This window comes from Marmota marmota, unplaced genomic scaffold, assembly GCF_001458135.2.
Source record: "Marmota marmota marmota unplaced genomic scaffold, marMar, whole genome shotgun sequence".
In the NCBI taxonomy this organism is placed as follows: Eukaryota; Metazoa; Chordata; class Mammalia; order Rodentia; family Sciuridae; genus Marmota; species Marmota marmota.
Genome location: NW_025999898.1, coordinates 715,521 through 732,416, shown reverse-complemented (window position 1 = coordinate 732,416; position 16,896 = coordinate 715,521). Strand labels below are relative to the sequence as shown.

The 16,896-nt window shown below is 51.9% G+C and overlaps 1 protein-coding gene across 1 annotated transcript; it reads left to right on the top strand.

The window, feature by feature from the left end:
- Nucleotides 1-44: 44 nt before the first annotated feature.
- Castor1 (cytosolic arginine sensor for mTORC1 subunit 1) lies at nt 45-4,475 on the top strand. The gene is given in 11 exon segments (XM_015504942.2): nt 45-74; nt 76-138; nt 140-159; nt 783-853; nt 2,021-2,208; nt 2,296-2,428; nt 2,673-2,796; nt 3,180-3,293; nt 3,458-3,540; nt 3,634-3,728; nt 3,882-4,475. Coding segments are annotated over 11 exon segments (990 nt in total). The 3' UTR covers nt 3,951-4,475.
- Nucleotides 4,476-16,896: the final 12,421 nt, after the last annotated feature.

The following is a 16,896-nucleotide window of genomic DNA, read 5'->3' as shown; positions in this document are numbered from 1 at the left end:
GCCTCGGTTAGCTGGCGGCGGGGCTCGGGGCCGCGCGAGCCGAGATGGAGCTGCACATCCTAGAGCACCGGGTGCCGGGTGCTGAGCCTCGCCCGCCAGGGTCTCTGGCTCTACACCCACCCTCTCATCAAGCTGCTCGTTCCTGCCCCGCCGTAGCCGGTGCGCTCCCGGGTTCGGGGCGCCGGATGGGGGGGGGCGGCTCTTCACTGTCTCTCCCGGCCAGGGTTGGAGGATTAGGATCGTCGCGAGGCGGGCGGGAGCGGGAAGGCAGGCGCTCCCCCTCCGGCCGCCATCCGGCCTGGGCCTACCCTCCCGGGGACCGCCGCCTATCCGGTCCCGGAGGCTGCATCCCAGGGCCAGTCAAGGCGCAAACAGCCTGGAGTGGGCAATGCTTAACTCCGAATGGTGTGAAGTGGGGGCATTCTTACCTGGCCACTACGGAGAGCTCCTTCCCGACGCCTCCCATCAGGTCAGAGGGGCCGGCCTGGGGGCCCAAGGTCCGATGCCCCTGGTGTTGTCTCGGGTGTGAGCCTCTCCTCCCTGGAGTAATGGAGGGGCGGGAGGCTACGGGGAGGGAGTTTTGGAGGTGGACAACAGCCCTTGCCTGGGGAGATGGGGCCCACACCCCTTTGCCCAGGGGAAATTGAGCCTGCGGATGAGGGCCGGGCAGGAAGGCGCCTGGCAGGGGGTCCTGTGGGACGAATTGAGCTCAGTCCACCCCCACCGCCCCCTCCCCGGGAGTGCTCCACTCCAGGCTGAAGATCCTCCCTGCTCCCGACCAGGTGTAAATTCTTCAGCCTGACGGAGACCCCCGAGGATTACACGCTCATGGTGGACGAGGAGGGCTTTAAAGGTGGGGTCTAGTCTCATGCTTCCCTCTATGCAGGATTCCTAACGGATGCTGGGATCCAGATCCCAAGAACTTGGGCCTTGAAAGGCAGATGGATCTGGGTTCGAATTCTACTCCACCACTCACTGGCTCTCTTGATGAAATCACTTTCCCTGAGATATTTCCTCTTTTGTAAAATGGGTATAGTTACGGTAGTGATCTAGCAGGGTCCCAGGAGGGTATCATAAAAGTGAAACTGTCAGGGAGGGGTCGCTTAGTAGCCTTAGGCCAGTAAGGAGGGGGGCAGGTATCTTAGCTACAGGTCGGGACTTGAATGTGTGGGGTGGGGGAAGGAGGTTCCTGCTGCTGTTTTAACCCCTGGGCATTGGTTTCTGTTGGACTTTTATCCCGGGTACACGTCAGCTCCTCCCCTGCTGGTTTAGGAACTCCTGGAGTCTGAGGGTTGAGAAGGGAATGCAGGAGCAGGCAGCCAGGGCAGGGTCCTGGGGGCCTCCTGGCTGTGCCTCTGGGAACAGCAGCCAACCGGGGCCCTGGCCCTTGTTCAGAACTGGCCTCCAGCCTGGTCCCTCCCTGGACCCTGGAGCTGCTGTCTTTCCCCACTTCTGCAAGAGTTAGCCCATCCTTACAGGCCGGGATCAGACTAACCAACTGGAGGTTGTCCTATCTCCTTGCTGCTCCACTTCAGGCCTTGGGTTCCAAGTTGCTACTTAATTTCAGGGAAGTCTGGATCTGCAAACGAGGAAAAGCCCTTCCACCCACAGGCTAACCCAATCTGCTTGCGCCCCCCAGTGGTGCTTTGTGATATAAAGCCTCTGTTAATGCTCAAAACATTACTTTCATCCCATTTTACAGATAAGGAAACAGATCATTTGCCCCATAACAAGTAATTAGCAGAGCTGGGATTTGAAACCAGTTGAGTCTGGAGTTCAGATATTTAATGGGAAGGTTCAACACCCCCCCCCCCTTCACCAACACACACACAGTACCCAAAGCACTTCTCAGTCTGCATACCTATGGGTATTACTCTGCAGCACTAGGGGGAGACAGCTCTCATCTCCAGACCTGCCCATATATTGCTGACCCTCCAAGGCACAGACAGGGAAATTAAGTCTCAGAAAGGGGTAGGGCTAGCCCTGAAGGCCCTTACTAGGCATTTGCCTCCTGCTACAGAGCTGCCCCCATCGGAATTTCTGCAAGTGGCTGAAGCCACCTGGCTGGTGATGAATGTGTCGTCGCACAGTGGTGCAGCAGTGCAGGCTGCTGGGGTCACTAAAATTGCTCGCTCAGTCATCACGCCACTGGCCGAGCACCATGTATCTGTGCTGATGCTATCCACTTACCAGACAGACTTCATCCTGGTAAGTTTCCCATAGGTATAGGCACAAGGCAGCATGGGCATGGGTGCCTGGGGGACCCATGTGATGTGCCATATGCCTATGGCCCAGGTGCGGGAGCAGGACCTGTCTGTGGTGATCCACACTCTGGCCCAGGAGTTCGACATTTACCGTGAAGTGGGTGGGGAGCCTGTGCCTGTTGCCAGGGATGATTCCAGCAACGGCTTTCCTCGTGCCCAGCATGGTGAGGTCTGCCTCTTGACACCTAAACATTCCAGTGGGGCTCTTCCCTTATGCTGGTGGGTCTGGGGGCATGGGAAAACCAGCAGACACTAACTGCCTCTTGAGCTGGGAGGAGGAGTGGGAGGTCCCAGGCTGGTTCCTGGAGTTTGAGGTAAGCCGGCCTGGGGTTATTCCCAGACTGACCACCAGGGGTCGCCCCAGCCCATGAATGCCTTTTCATCTGGCGCCCTGTCCACCTCAAGCAGGGCCCAGCCCCACAGTGCATCCCATTCAGAGTCCACAGAACCGCTTCTGTGTTCTCACGCTGGACCCTGAGACACTGCCAGCCATCGCCACCACCCTCATTGATGTCCTCTTCTACTCTCACAGGTGGGTTGTGTGTACATTTGGTCTTTGTCCTCACACCACTGTTTCCTTCACTCTGACTCACCTTTGTCCTATCTGCTTCGTCTGCACCCTGTTCCCTCTGCTGTGTCTCAGGGTTCCTGGCAGCCCATGGTTTCCACATGCCCTTCACTGATATTCAGGGAAGGTCTTAACCTCAAAGTTAGAGCCTTCTCCTGTGGTCAGCAGAGCCACTCCCAATCATTCCCTGGTCAGATCCTCTACTTCTGGGGTCTTTCATCTTCAGCATGAACAAGGCTTATTGTCCTACCCCATCCCCACCAGCACCTCCCAGTAGAGATTGACTGTAAGTAGATAGAGTGGGCTGGGTGTTTGGCAGAAACCCTGACTCTGCTGTCCCTCCCTAGTGCCCCCAAGGAAGTGGCCCTGGGCAGTCCTGAGCCCAGTTCCATCCAATTCTTCGCCTTCTCCCTCATTGAGGGCTACATCTCTATCGTCATGGATGCTGAGACACAAAAAAAGTATGATTCCTGATTCTAGGTGGGCAACAGACCCTATGCTAGCCTGGGGAGGGAGAAGGCAGGGCACCAGACTTTTGAGGTCTGCATGTACACCTGCCCTAGGGACTCACAGTGGGATAGGGACAGATGGGGGTGCCTTGCCTATCACCCACATGCCTCCCCAGATTCCCCAGTGACCTCCTGCTGACCAGTTCCTCAGGCGAGCTGTGGAGGATGGTGCGCATTGGTGGACAGCCCCTAGGCTTCGGTGAGGCCACTCCCTGTGTTGGGGGGTAGGGAAGGCCTATGTTGTAACCACAGTGGCCAGTGTAAGCCTTGTGTGTCCCTCCTTATCCCTTAGATGAATGTGGGATTGTGGCCCAGATTGCGGGTCCCCTGGCTGCCGCTGACATCTCTGCATACTACATCAGCACTTTCAATTTTGACCATGCCCTGGTGAGTACCATGAGTTGGGACAGGGGATCCTAGAGGGAAACTGAGGCCCAGAATGGAGGGGCCATAAGGTAATCCCAGCTGGGCTAGGCAGGACATCTGGACATTCCTGATTGGATTCAGTCCAGGCCCTCCTTCCTGATCATTTGTCCCCAGGTGCCTGAGGATGGTATCAACAGTGTCATCGCAGTCCTCCAGCGAAGGCCAGAGAGCCTGGCCTCCTAAGGCCTGTAGGGATCAGTGCAGAATCCCAGATCTTCTGGCTTCTGGGTTTCCAGAGACTTCTCTAAGCTATTTCCTCAAGCTCTGGGATGATTTCCCCTGTTCCTGGCGGGGGAACCTTCATTCCACTCTCTGTATGTAAGCTGTGTGCTGGCACCGGCTCTCGTGGACACGTGTGCACGCACAGGTGGAATGGGCAGGTGCTAGCCCGACCGTGTGTCTACCCATGCGGGGAACATGGTGCTCTGGGGCTTAAGCCCCCAACCCATCATTCCCTGTTGTGGCCTCGGCATTTGCACAGTCCCTGCCTGAGGCCTGAGCCATCTCCCTCACCTCCCCTGAGGGCCAGCTGCCCCCACTGGGCAGGGTCCCATGTCTGGCTGGATTGCCTCCAGTTAGGCAAAATCTTGACAGTGCCTCCCCCTCCTGGGGCTTCCAAGAAAAGTGTTTTTTACTTCTGTTTCACTCTCTTCTTTCTCTCTTTTTAAAAAAAATCATCTGTTAATAAAGGACTTTATATTGACTAGACTGGGCTGTGGTCCATGGGGCTTATCTAGGGCTTACTCTCAGCCAGGGCAGTCCCCAGGCCTTGTTCTCTCCCTGTGTAGCTGTTGAGAACTGGGCTCACCTCACCTCACTTGCTGCTCATGATAGTTCCCTGGGCAGTACGTGAAACATCACCACGTTCCAGATGAGGAACTGAAGCTTTGAGAAGTTCACAAGTGATAGGACTCAGCGAAGGTCACTTGACTCCCACCCAAGGCTGTCTGCCTTGGAAGTCTGGGCTCTTTTTTCATTCCTTGCTGCTTCTATTCCCACAGAGTTCCTGGCCTCATGTCCATCAGGGGGGTCTGAACGTGGGCAGAGACTTCTGGATCCTTCTGTCTGGGCATCCCCCAAACCATCTGGGTACAAGTGGGCTGGTATGAAACCCATAGAGGAGGGCCCCAAAGCCCCTTTCTTCCAGATTGTGGCTTGCTTGCTTTTGGGCCTCACCTGAGTTCTGATGGTCCCTCTTGTTGGTGGAGAGGTCAGTTAGTTCTCGCCACCAGGGCTTTTTTAGAGCAGTGGAGGCAGGGTCCCTGCATGCTGGGAGGTCCCTGCTGAGGCTGGGAGTACGGAACAAGTGAGCCACCTGGAGCCTGCTCGGTCATCAAGGGCTGCACGCCTGAGCACATCTGGGCCTGGATTTCCTGCCGTAGGGCCCGCCTTCCCACTCTGCAAGGCCAGGACTCTGCTGTAGTCCACTTGGGCCCCCCCCCGCCCCCATGCACCCAAGAGGTTATCAGGTGCCTTCAGCCTAGACCCGCCCATGTTAGGAAGGGAAGAAGGGTGTGACTTCTCTGTATTTGGAGGTCGTGGTGGCTCCCCAGAAAAGCCAGAACAGGGACAAGTCCTCTGGCAGTATGCCCGTCCTCCCTCTGGGAACCCCAAGGCTTGGGACTCAGGGTGCAGATCAGGCTAGCCGAGAGCACAGTCCCGGCCCGGTGAGTGAGTGGTGGGGACCTGGCCAGCCCCTTCCCTAAGCCTCAGTTTTTCATCCCCTGCCTCCCGATGCATGGAAATGTGGGGAGCTGCTCCTTCAGGAAACCTGGGAAGGGAGGATTTCTTTTCTTTTCTTTTTTTTTTAAGTTTCTCTGTGGTAGGGGTAGGATGGTGAAGTCTTGCTTCTTTCCTCTGGAGAGCTGGTATAGACACTGGCTTGGGAGGTGTCCTGGACTGGAGGCAGAGCCTTCAGAATCAAGATTCTTGGGGCTACTTGTGTGCCTACAGAGTTCCTGGCCTAAAGTCCAGTGTCGGGGTCTGACCATCTGTCTATCTGCCTGTGAGTCACTGTCTGGTTGGGTGTTTCTCACTGTGGCTCTCCAAGGACATCAAGGTCTTGACAAGTCCCTTTAACTAGGTCCCAACATGGCCTTGACTAGTTTGGGAGACTGACCTGGGTAAGAGCTACTGGCAAGGCCCAAGAGGCTGGTCTGACATGGACCCAGGCCTAGTTGTCAGCATATCCACCTGTGTCTCTGCTGTATATCTGAGTGTGTCCATGAGGAGGGTTTTTAGTTCTGAGGGTAGTAGAGTCCTTGGGGGGTCACAGGGCTGGACCTCAGCCTCTAGAAAGTCACAGATAGAGATCTGCTCTGGGAATGTTGAGATTCTGACCCATCTGGGGTCAGGCACAAGGTACCCTAGGAACAGGGGAATGCCTTTCAGGGAGGTGACCCTGGACCTCACACCAGGCTGAGCCTTGAGTTCTCCAATATTGAGGTGAGGGATCATGCAGCCACCTCCCTGTCTTACCCAGGCCCCCAGGGTGTCCTATGGTAAAGGAAGCTAGTGTGGTCAGCCTGGGCCTGGGATTGGGCTCAGCTTGGATCATTCATAACCAGAATTGGGGATACTTGCTGGGTCATAGCCCACATCCTTGACTTCCCAGCCCTGTGAACCCCCCATCTACCTGTCCACATCATAGACAGTGAAACTTAGTGCTCATGACCTGCCCACTGTCCCTCAGGTGGAAGTTGTTCTCAGGCTTCTGGTGGCCATCCCAGGGTCCAGCTTTTGCTGGGAGGATGTGGGCCTGGGTGGGGGAGGACAGAGATGAGGAAACCTCCGGCGGGGAGAGGCAGTGGCCCATTTCTACCCTTTCTGATCTTCCTGCCCATACAGAGGAAGTGACCTCTCAAGCCTTCCTCAAAGATACGGGAGAGGAAATTTGGGGTTTAAAGACCTCATCTACATCCCTGCCAGGAAGAGCCACCTGGTCTTGTGCAGGCCAAGTTAGTCCACATATGGCTTCTTGGTCCTCTGTAGAGATGGAATAAGAAACTTTGATGTCCTTCTTGCCCCTTGGGAAGGGCCTGAGCTGGAGGTAGATGGAAGGGGCTGGAGGGGAGGTGGTGAGGGTCTGCAGCTGGTTGACTGTATGGGGATGAGTAGGACTCCTCTGTCATTTTCCTTGGGGTCCTTACCTGTGTGTGTATAGGGGAGGTGCACTATTAATTTATGTATATATTCAATGTAGGTTTTCGTCATCTCCATTTTACACAGGTGGAAATGAAGCACAGAGAGGTAAAGTGACTTTCCCCAAATCACAGCTGGTCATGGCAGAACCAGAATTCCAAAAGAAGGTTAAATGTGCCCGCAGGAGCCTGGGGAGTTTCCCTGGGGGAAAAGGCACTTTAGCTGAACCCTGAGGAATGGGGAAGGTTTTGCAAGATCCTTGCAATCCCTGCTGTCTGCGTTGGTGGCCTGGTGTCTGCTGCTGGTGGCAACGGATGCGTGGACAGGCACGCGAGGCCTGGCCCTGGCTCCTCCCTGACCCTGGGCTAGGCAGGGTGGGTGTGTTGGGCAATGGCTGCGGTTTGAGTCTCACTTTCCCAAGCAGCCCTTGGTGCTGGGGCTCTAGAACCAACATTGCCTCTTGTGGGGGTACCCGGGGTTCCTTCCCAGGAGGTTAATGTAGGCCATGGATGTGGGTACTACGTGGGCATGCACGTGTGGTGCACGGGTATGCATGTGCTGCCTGGGTTTATGCTCTGTGTGTGAGCACAGATGAGTCCATTTGGGAAGGAAAGTGTGAGGATATGTGTGTATATGTGTGTAAAGTAGCCTACACCTGGGTTGAAGGGACAGTGTGTCCTGGCATGGCCGTTATTTGGACCTCTGGGGTGAGCATCTGGATGTCCATGTCTGTTTATGTGGGGATGTCAGCTGTGGGCCTGGCTCCGTCCCTGCCTATGCACCTGTGTGTGTGTGTGTGTGTGTGTGTGTATGACATGTGAGCATGGAAGTTCTGTGTTACTGTGTGTTTTTGCATGTTGTGAGCAGGTGTGTTGCACATGTTGACATCTTTCATGTTCACGTGTTCACATATGTGCCCAAATGTATCCCACATCTCCTGCCTCTGCCTGATCGGTAGATGGGTTTGCTGCTCCACCTGCCACCTTCCCAGTGCTGGCTCCAGTGGCCAGCTGTCAGAAGAACAACTCTCCTGTGCTCACTAGAACAATGCTGTGCCTCTGACCTACCCCATATCCTCCGCCTTCTGCCCTCCTCCCTTCAGCCTCAGCCTCTCTAGTTTCCCATCTACCTCTCCACACACTCTTCTGCCTCCTGTCCTGCCTGCAGCCCCTGCCTTCCTCCCCAGGTCCCTGCCCTAACCCCGTGAGACCCATCCCTGTCTCTCAGGCCCCATGCTCCTCCCATACTGGGGACCCCACCCTTTCTAGGGCCCCAATTCAGTCAGTTGTCCTCATCTTTGTTGCTGCCCCTGGCTTCCTGCTGGCCTCAGTCTCCCTTTCATTTGGCTGCACAGGCATGTGCATGTCCCTTCCCTCTACCATCACAGCCCCTGCTCAGGAAGTCGCCTTCAAGACCTCCCGGCTTGGCCTGCCGATTTCCCCAACCCTGCTCCTCCAGTGCCTCACCGTACACTTGATCTCCCTCAAAGCTGAGAGACTTCAGGGCACTGTGGTGCACATCTGTAAACCCAGCAGCTTGAGAGGCTGAGGCAGGAGGATTGCAAGTTCAAAGCCAACGTCAGCAATTTAGTAAGGCCCTGTGCAACTTGGTTGGACCCTGTCTCACAATAAAATATAAAAAGGGCTGGAGATGTGGCTCAGTGGTGAAGCGTCCCTGGGTTCAATTCTTGGTACAAAAAAAACAAAAAAACAAAAAACTGAGACTCCTCTCCAGGCTACCATCAGTCCCTCCCCTTCACTGGCCTCTGAAATTTAAGTTAGCCTTTTCTAAATCTACAGATGAGAGCCCTTGGGCCAGAGGTAGCCCAGCAAGAAGGGCCTTGGGGTGCCGTGTGTGTGTGTGTGTGTGTGTGTGTGTGTGTGTGTGTGTCAGAGAGGGAGAGAGAGAGAGAGAGAGAATAGAGTTAGGAATGGAACTCAGGGCCTTGCTAGGCAAGTGCTTTACCATTGAGCTACACCGCAGCCCTTTTTATTTTAATTTGAAACAGGGTCTCAACTAAGTTGCCCCACCTGGCCTCAAACTTGTAATCTTCCTGCCTCTGCTTCCCAATTCCCTGGAATTATAGGCATGCACCATAGCACCTGGTATTAACTTTTTTGAGGTTCATCCACATTGTAGCATATGTCAGTACATCATTCCTTTTCATGGACAAATAAGATTCCATTGTATGGCTTGACTACATTTTGCTTATTTGTTATGTTTTAATTTTTTTTTAATCCAAGAATTGAACCCAAGGGCACTGAACCACTGAGCCACATACCCAGTCCTTTTTATATTTTATTTTGAGACAGGGTCTCGCTAAATTGTAAATTGCTGAGGCTTCCTTTGAACTTGCAATCCTCCTGCTTTAGCTTCCAAGCCACTGGGATTTCAGGCATGTGCCACCATGCCCAGCTTCATTGTCTTTTGAAGGACATTTTGGTTGTTTCAACCTTTCTGCTTCTAAGCTCTGCCTTCTAGACTGGGGAGGTGCCCAGCATTTGAGTAATGCCATATTGTTCTATCTTCCTTCCAGGATCATTTAATGGACAGGGTGAACTGTCCCCAGCTGATCATACCTCATCACCCATTGAATGGCCACTAGTAGGTCATTGGACACAGCAAGCCTTGATGACCTTGTCTCCCCTCCCCCCATAGGGTTTTTTTCTTTTCATTGTCTCAAGAGTTCTTAGTCAGGTGTGGTGGCTAAGATATGCTAAGATTATAGGCAGCATATGCCTATAATCCCAGTGAATTCGGAGGCTAAAGCAGGAGGATCACAAGTTCAAGGCCAGCCTCAGCAATTAACCAACACCCTAAGCCACTTAGTGAGACCCTGTCTCAAAAAATGAAAAGGTCTAGGGATGTAATGTGGCTCAGCGGTTAAGCACCCTTGGGTTTAATCTCTAGTACCAAAAGTACCCCAAACAAACCAGAGGGTTTCCCCAGTGTCTCCCCAAGAACAAGGGGGAAGAAAGGTGACGCCACAGCACCTGTTCTAAGCCTTTTTCTCTGGTCAGTGATTGGCAGTCCGGTGAGTGAGTCCCACCTGTGTGTCCCAGCCCTTGGGATCTGGCCTTTTCCCACTGCCTTTCTCCAATTGCCTTCTCTGTGGAGCAAAGTTGTGACTTTTCTGCACTTAATGTGCCTGTGCAGCTGGAACCAAAAGGAGGCTCTGAGCCCATCCCACTTCCTCCTGCCTTGCCCTCCCCCACCCTGTGGCCATCCTCAATTTTGTGCAGGAAAAAGGACTCCCAGCTTCAAATGCCAGAAAACCAGCTCGGCCAGCAAAAAAGAGATCTGCTTCCTGTTGACATGCCCTGGGATTGTCCTGCTTTGACAGGAGCCAGGGCTCAGGCTCTGCCTCCTTGTCTGTGCTGGCTCCATTCATTCCCTCTCAGCAGGAAGGTTGGCTTTCCATAGCTCCATAGTGGCTGAAAGGTGACATTTGGGTCAAAACCCCCAGCCATATGACAAGTGTGCTTCCTATGTCCAATGCCAAGCCCAAGGAAGGGTTCTGATTGGTCCTGCTAAGGACGCACAGGGGCAGTGTAGACCTCTGTGATACTGCGAAGGCCAGCTGGGCCCAAGCCCCCTCCTGTGGACTGGGGTATGATGAGTGTCTGATGAATGGGTCTTCCCAGCTCTTGCACGTGCTGGGTATTGGTTCATGTGTGAAGCGGGAGAAATGCTTTGACTTTTTCTTTTTTGGTTTGTTTTCCAGGAAAGTGTTGCAATCTGCAGTGGGTGAAAAGGCACGTTTTGAATTGGTTTTTTTTTTTTTTTTTTTTTTTATCATAAAGGAAAAAGTCAGCGTCTTTAAGATTGAGGCTGCCCAGAAATGGGATCACATGCTTTGTGTATGGGGAATGGCAGAAATCAGATTTCCTTGGGAAAGGGAACAGGGAGAGCACATGAAGGATCTCCACCTGGCAGCAAGTGGCCCTGCAATTCTAGAAACCTGGCTGCAGGTGCACCAGATGTGGGACAGGGATATATCTGGGTCCTACAGATTGGGAGCCACAGATCACCTTTCCTGAAGCTTCTTCAGATGGCCACATCTGGATAGCCATGCATTCATCCCTTCACCAAGAATTTCTTGAGCACCTACTGCATTCTGGGGCCCTTTCTGTACTCCCAAAAGGCAATGGAGAGTCACAACCACAGTGCCTACCTCTTAGAATTTACAGTCTCACTGTGAAGAAAATTCATAGTTGTAAATATATACACCATGAGTACTACACATGGTACTCTGGGAGGGTCACAGGGATAGAGGAAGGTGGGGGAGGTTCCCTAAAGAGGCAAAACTTGAGTTGGACTTAAATGTTTATGTGGCAGTTCAGTAGGCAGAGTGTTTAGGAAATGGAAACAGCATGTACAAAGGCCCTGAGGTCCACTGAAGGACCAAGAAGGGTCATAGAAGATGGCAGGTGAGAGAGGTTCAAGCGAGGCTGGGGAGGTGGACAGAGCCTGGTGACATGGTAATGACTTTGGCAACAGGAAACCAGGGAAGTGTTTGCAGCAAGGGGATGCAAAAAGTCTGTATTGTATAAGTCCCTCCCTGAGGACCACAAGGGTAGGAAAGCCCAGTGTGTATGAATGACCCATTCCCTCTGTCCAGCACCGTGAGCACTGGCTCCCCTTCTACCTCCTAAGATGGTCATGAGGATTCAACAACGTATCCCAACATGTCCAGAAATACACATGCCTTGGTGTCTGGGGCATCCAAACATTGTAGGCAAGAATGATGTTTCAGAATAAGTGTTTTATGTTATCCTGGTGAGAAAGGTCAGGGCATAGTTGGACTCCGTCATCCTCTTTAACATTTAGGGTCATTTTTATTTAACATGACAGTTAAGACTTAGTGCTGGTAAGGGACTCTGTGGGCTTGTGGGCCCTCTCTGGTCATTTTGCCTGTCCCTTCACCTCCCAAGACCTGAGAGGGCAGCAGGGGCATCTCAGACTTGCCCTGAGAATTGATGGCAGGGCGGCGCCTCATCTCCTGCCACACAGTGAATGTGCTTATGGTCATCCCACTTCCTCTCAGCCAGGGGGTTCCCTGTGGTGGGGCCTGGTCTGAGGAGTCATGAACATGACCAGTAAGAGGTCTTTTCTCCCCCGCCTCCTTTCTCCCTTTGTCTGTCTGGGTCTCTGTCTCTGTTGTACTTCCCTGAAGAGGTGTTCCTGCCCCAGGAAGTGGGCGGGTCAGTTATCCAACTTTGGGGAGCCACTGGGCACAGGGGGCACATGATTTCCTGTACCTGTGGACTGTCTAGGTCCCAGAAGAACTTGGTGGCAGGTTGTGAGCTAAGGGATGCCCCAGGCTCAGGGTGACCTTGCTGACCTCCCAGTTGGTCCTTGTTCACTCTGGGGTTTATGTAACACTGCCTTTCCTAATCACCCTCAAAGTCACCCTGTGACATAAGCAAATGTACGCTTTTGTCTGCCCCAAAATGTTCCAGACACCTGCTATGGGTCAGGGTCATCTTACTGAATGACACTGGACACTGACTACCCTAAGAGGTAGCCTTTGCTAGGAGGTTTTAAAATTTTCAGACGCAATTCATATATCATCAAATTTATGTAATTCAGTGTTTTTTAGTAGATTTAAGGTTGTGTAATCATCACCACTATCTAATTCTAGAATATTTTTTTACCACTTTCTCCCAAAAACCACATGTCCTGTAGCTGTCATTTCCCATCCCTGGAGTCCCCACTCCCTAATCTACTTTTTGTCTCTGGATTTGCCTGTTCAGGACATTGTGTATAAATGGCACCTTACAATATGTGGCCTTTTCTGTCTGACTTCTTTCATTTAGTAATATATTTTCAAGGTTTATCTGTGTTACAGTAAGGTTAGTGTTTCATTTCAGTTTGTGAACATCCCATTATATCATTGAGCAGGCCACATTGTGTTTATCCATTTTCTATTGACAGGTATTTGGGTTGTTTGTGCTATTTGGTGATTGAAAATAATTGCTTCTGCCAATTATTTTGTGTGTGGATATATGTTTTCATTATTTATTTTAGATGTATGTTTTCAGTTTTCTTGGGTACAGATCTAAGTGGAATTGTTCCATCATATGATCTCTCTGTATTTAACCATTTGAGGAAATGCCAAACTTACATTCTCACCAGTAGTGTACAAGGCTTCCAATTTCTCCCTATTCTTGCCAACACTTGTTATTGTCTGTCTTTGATTACGACCACCCTAGTGGGAGTGATATGATCTCTCAATATGGTTTGGATTTGTATTTTCCTGATGGCTAATGATTGAGCATCTTTCTTGTGCTTCTTGGCCATTTGAATATTATTTTTTGTTTGTTTGTTTATTTTTGGTACTGGGATTTGAACCTGAAGTACTTAACCTCTGAGCCACATCCCTAGCCCTTTTTTATTTTTTATTTTGAGACAGGGTCTCTTTTTCTTTTGAGACAAGGCTCTATGTTGCTTAGGGCCTTGGTAAATTGATGAGGTTGGCCTCAAATTTGTAATCTTCCTGTTGCAGCTTCCCAACTTGCTGGGATTACAGGCATGTGCCACCATGCCCAGTCTGAGTATCCTTGTTTTGAGAAATGTTTATTCAACTCTCCCCACCCCCCCCCCCCTTTTTTTTTGCAGCACCCAGGGGTGCTGTGCCACTGAGCCACATCCTCAGTTTATTTTATTTTGAGATAGATGTCAGTTAAGTTGCCCAGACTGGCCTCGAACTTGTGATCCTTTTGCCTCAGCCTCCCTGTAGCAGGAACTACAGGTGTGCATTACTGGGCCCAGCTTTCTTTGCTTACTATTATATTATTACTATTATTATTATTATTATTGGGATATTATTGGGATTGAAGCCAGGAGTATTCTACCACTGAGTTACCTCCTCAGTCCTTTTTTTTTTTTTTGAAATAGGGCTTCACTAAGTTGCTGAGGCTAGCCTTGAACTTGCCTTCCTCCTACCTCAGCCTGATGAGTCTCTGGGATTTCAGGCATGTGCCATTGCACCTGGCTCCTTTGCTCATTTTTAAATTGGATTGTTTTATGTCACTATGTTTATTAAGGGGAAACTGAAGCTGAAAAAGAGAACATGACTGGACCAGGAACACTGGGCTCTGGAGCAGATTGAGGCTGGAACTTGAGTTGTTCTCCACCTCTGATTTGGCAGGTGGGGGGGCCACCTTCTTTCTACCCAGTGGAGCACCCCACCTCCCATCCCCAGTTTTGATCTGCTTCCCCCAGGCCTTGGCAGGTCCGATTCTTGCATTTGAAGGGGCAGGGCCCCCACAGCCTGAGGGTGAGCCGGAAAGGCTGGGAAACAGCCATTCTGAGGAACCAAGCCTGTCCTCTCTTCCTCTCCAAATCACGCGGACCTGCCTGACGTGGCCCAGGAAGAGGGGACAGCCCTGGGCCCTGTGGTTGGGGATCCTATTTATACTGGCTGGGCCATGTTGCAAGCTTTTCCTGCTGGCGAGAGGGACGTCACTGGGCACTGACCTCACCAGAAACGCTGACGCACCTTCCCTCATGCTTCACTTGAATGGTCCTGAGGCCAGGCTTCCCTACCTCCTGGCCATTCCCTGTCCTCCTATATCACCTAGCGCTGGACCCTCAGCCAGTGTCCCCACTCCCTGAAGCCTTCCCACAGTGCCTCCTCTTGCAAGATGTTACGGGCTGAATCATTGCTTGCCTGAATTCATGTGTCTAAAATCCTCATTCACATGATCTCAGAATGTGACTATATTTAGACATAGAGCCTTTGAAGAGGTAATTGAGGTAAAATGAGGCCATTGGTGGGCTCTACACTGATATGACTGGTGTTCTTATAAAAGAGGAGATTAGGACACCAATAACACAGACCAATAGGTGACCAGGTAAGAAGACAAGAAGACAGAGCCAGGTACGGTGGCACACACGTGTAATCCCAGCAATTTGGGAGGCCGAGGCAGGAGGATTGTAAGTTCGAGGTCAGCCTCAGCAATTTGGACCCTGTCTCAAAAAAGTAAAAAGGGCTGGGGATGTGGACCAGTGTTAAATCACCTCTGAGTTCAATCCCAGTACAGAAAAAAAAAAAGAGAGAGAGAGAGAGAGAGAGAGAGAAGATGACCATCTACAAGCCAAGGAGAGAGACCCAAGAAGGAACAACCTACTGACACCTTGAGTTCAGATTTCTAGCCTCCAGAGCTGAGCTGTGAGCTAATAAATTTCTGTTGTCTAAGCCACCTTGCCTGTAACAGAGTTGGCTCTCTGTATAGGGAGGTTCCACATCATTAGATTCAACCACCTGCAGATGGCAATGTGGTTAGGCCTCTGATGGTTTTGTCTGTGCTGAACATGTATATTTTTCTTCCTGTCATTATTCCCTGAATAATATAGTCTAAGAACTGTTTACTAAGCATTTGCTTTGTGGTATTAAAAGTCATCTAGAGATGACTTAAAGTATAGGGGAGCCACACATGGTGGCTGCACACTTCCAGTTCCAGTGAGTCGGGAGGCTGAGGCAGAAGGATTGCAAGTTTGGGGCCAGCCTTAGCAACTTATTGAGGCTCTCAGCAATGTAGCAAGATCCTATATCGAGATTGAAAAAAATAAAATAGAAAGGACTGAGGATATAGCTGGACTGGCAGAGTGCCCCTGGGTTCAATCCCCAGTGCCCCCAACACACACACCCACAAAAATACATGGGAAGATGTGTCTTAAATTCTCTGCAGATACTATACCATATAAGGGACTTGAACAAACTCAGATGTGACAGAACCAGTCCCTGTGGAAGCCCTGGGATGTCTGTATTTCTATTATGGTAGCCCCAGCAAACTAATATATAAGCTGTCCTTGCCTTTGGTGACCTTGGTCCCTGTGGCCTGTGGCCTGGGCACAACACTTTGTCTAGCCCCATGCTAAGAATGTTGTCCTTTGAATTAGGCCTGGTTTGAATGCCCTCTTAACTGTTTGCAGGGTGGCCTTGGGCATCCTCAGAAGTCTTGGAACTGGTGAGGGAACATGGCCTCCTTGAACTGTGGGCAGAATAGAATAAAGCAGAGGTGTGACTCCCCAGGTGTGGCGGGCGATCAGCAGTTGCTGAGAGGGGCATGAAGCTCTGTGGCCCCATCTGGCTCTCCTGCCCTGATTAGGCCCCTGGACTTCTGGGAGCTTCTGTCTCCTCATCAAAGCGAGCTAGGGAATCTTCCTCTAGAGACTGCGGCAAGATGAGATCAGGGATGTGAAATGGAGAAGGATCCTGACTTGGCCAGGGCCCCAGGCATTGTGGGGGTGGATGAGAAGGGGAATTTAGTGGAAGCGGAATTCTCAGGATGAGAATCCAGAACTGGCCCCTGGGGGTGGTGACGGTGGGGTATTGGGCCTTGTGCAGGGAGCGGATGGGGGTGTAGAGCAGCCTCTTGGGCATGGAGACTGCCTGATTTTGCCTACTGTTGAATCCTCAGCGCCTGGGGGTGCCTGGCACAGAGCAGGGCCAAGTCTGTTGAATACAGGGGTGGCAGGGGCCTGTCTACAGAGGTGGAGAACAGGCGGGGCGGCCTCCATCTGGCGTCACTGGCTTTCCGTGAAGGGCTCTTCAGGAGTGATGCACCCGCTGCCTGCAGCCGAGACCTCTCTGCCAGGCCCCAGGGGCCCACCCTGGCTCTTCAGCCTTATGAGATCTGCCTCTCAACTGACCCCTTTCCAGGCCTGTTACTTGTGTGGGGCTGCCAGGCATGACCTGCAGGCCCCTGGCTAATCCCTGAACCACCTTGTCCACCCTTTCCCTGGACCTCAGTTTACCCCACAGTAAAGTAGCAGGTTGACTAGAGGGGCATTGTCTCTAGGGCGCCTTTCTTGTCATGTTCAGATGCCTTCAAGAAGAAGAGGACCAACCCATGATCGCTATCTTTCAGAGAAAGTGAAACCTGGTCTCCAACTGTCACCACGGCAGCTCCACTACCCCTCCCTGGCTTCCCCTCTGAGCTCACAGCTTCCCCATCTCCTCCACTCCCCCATCCTGCCT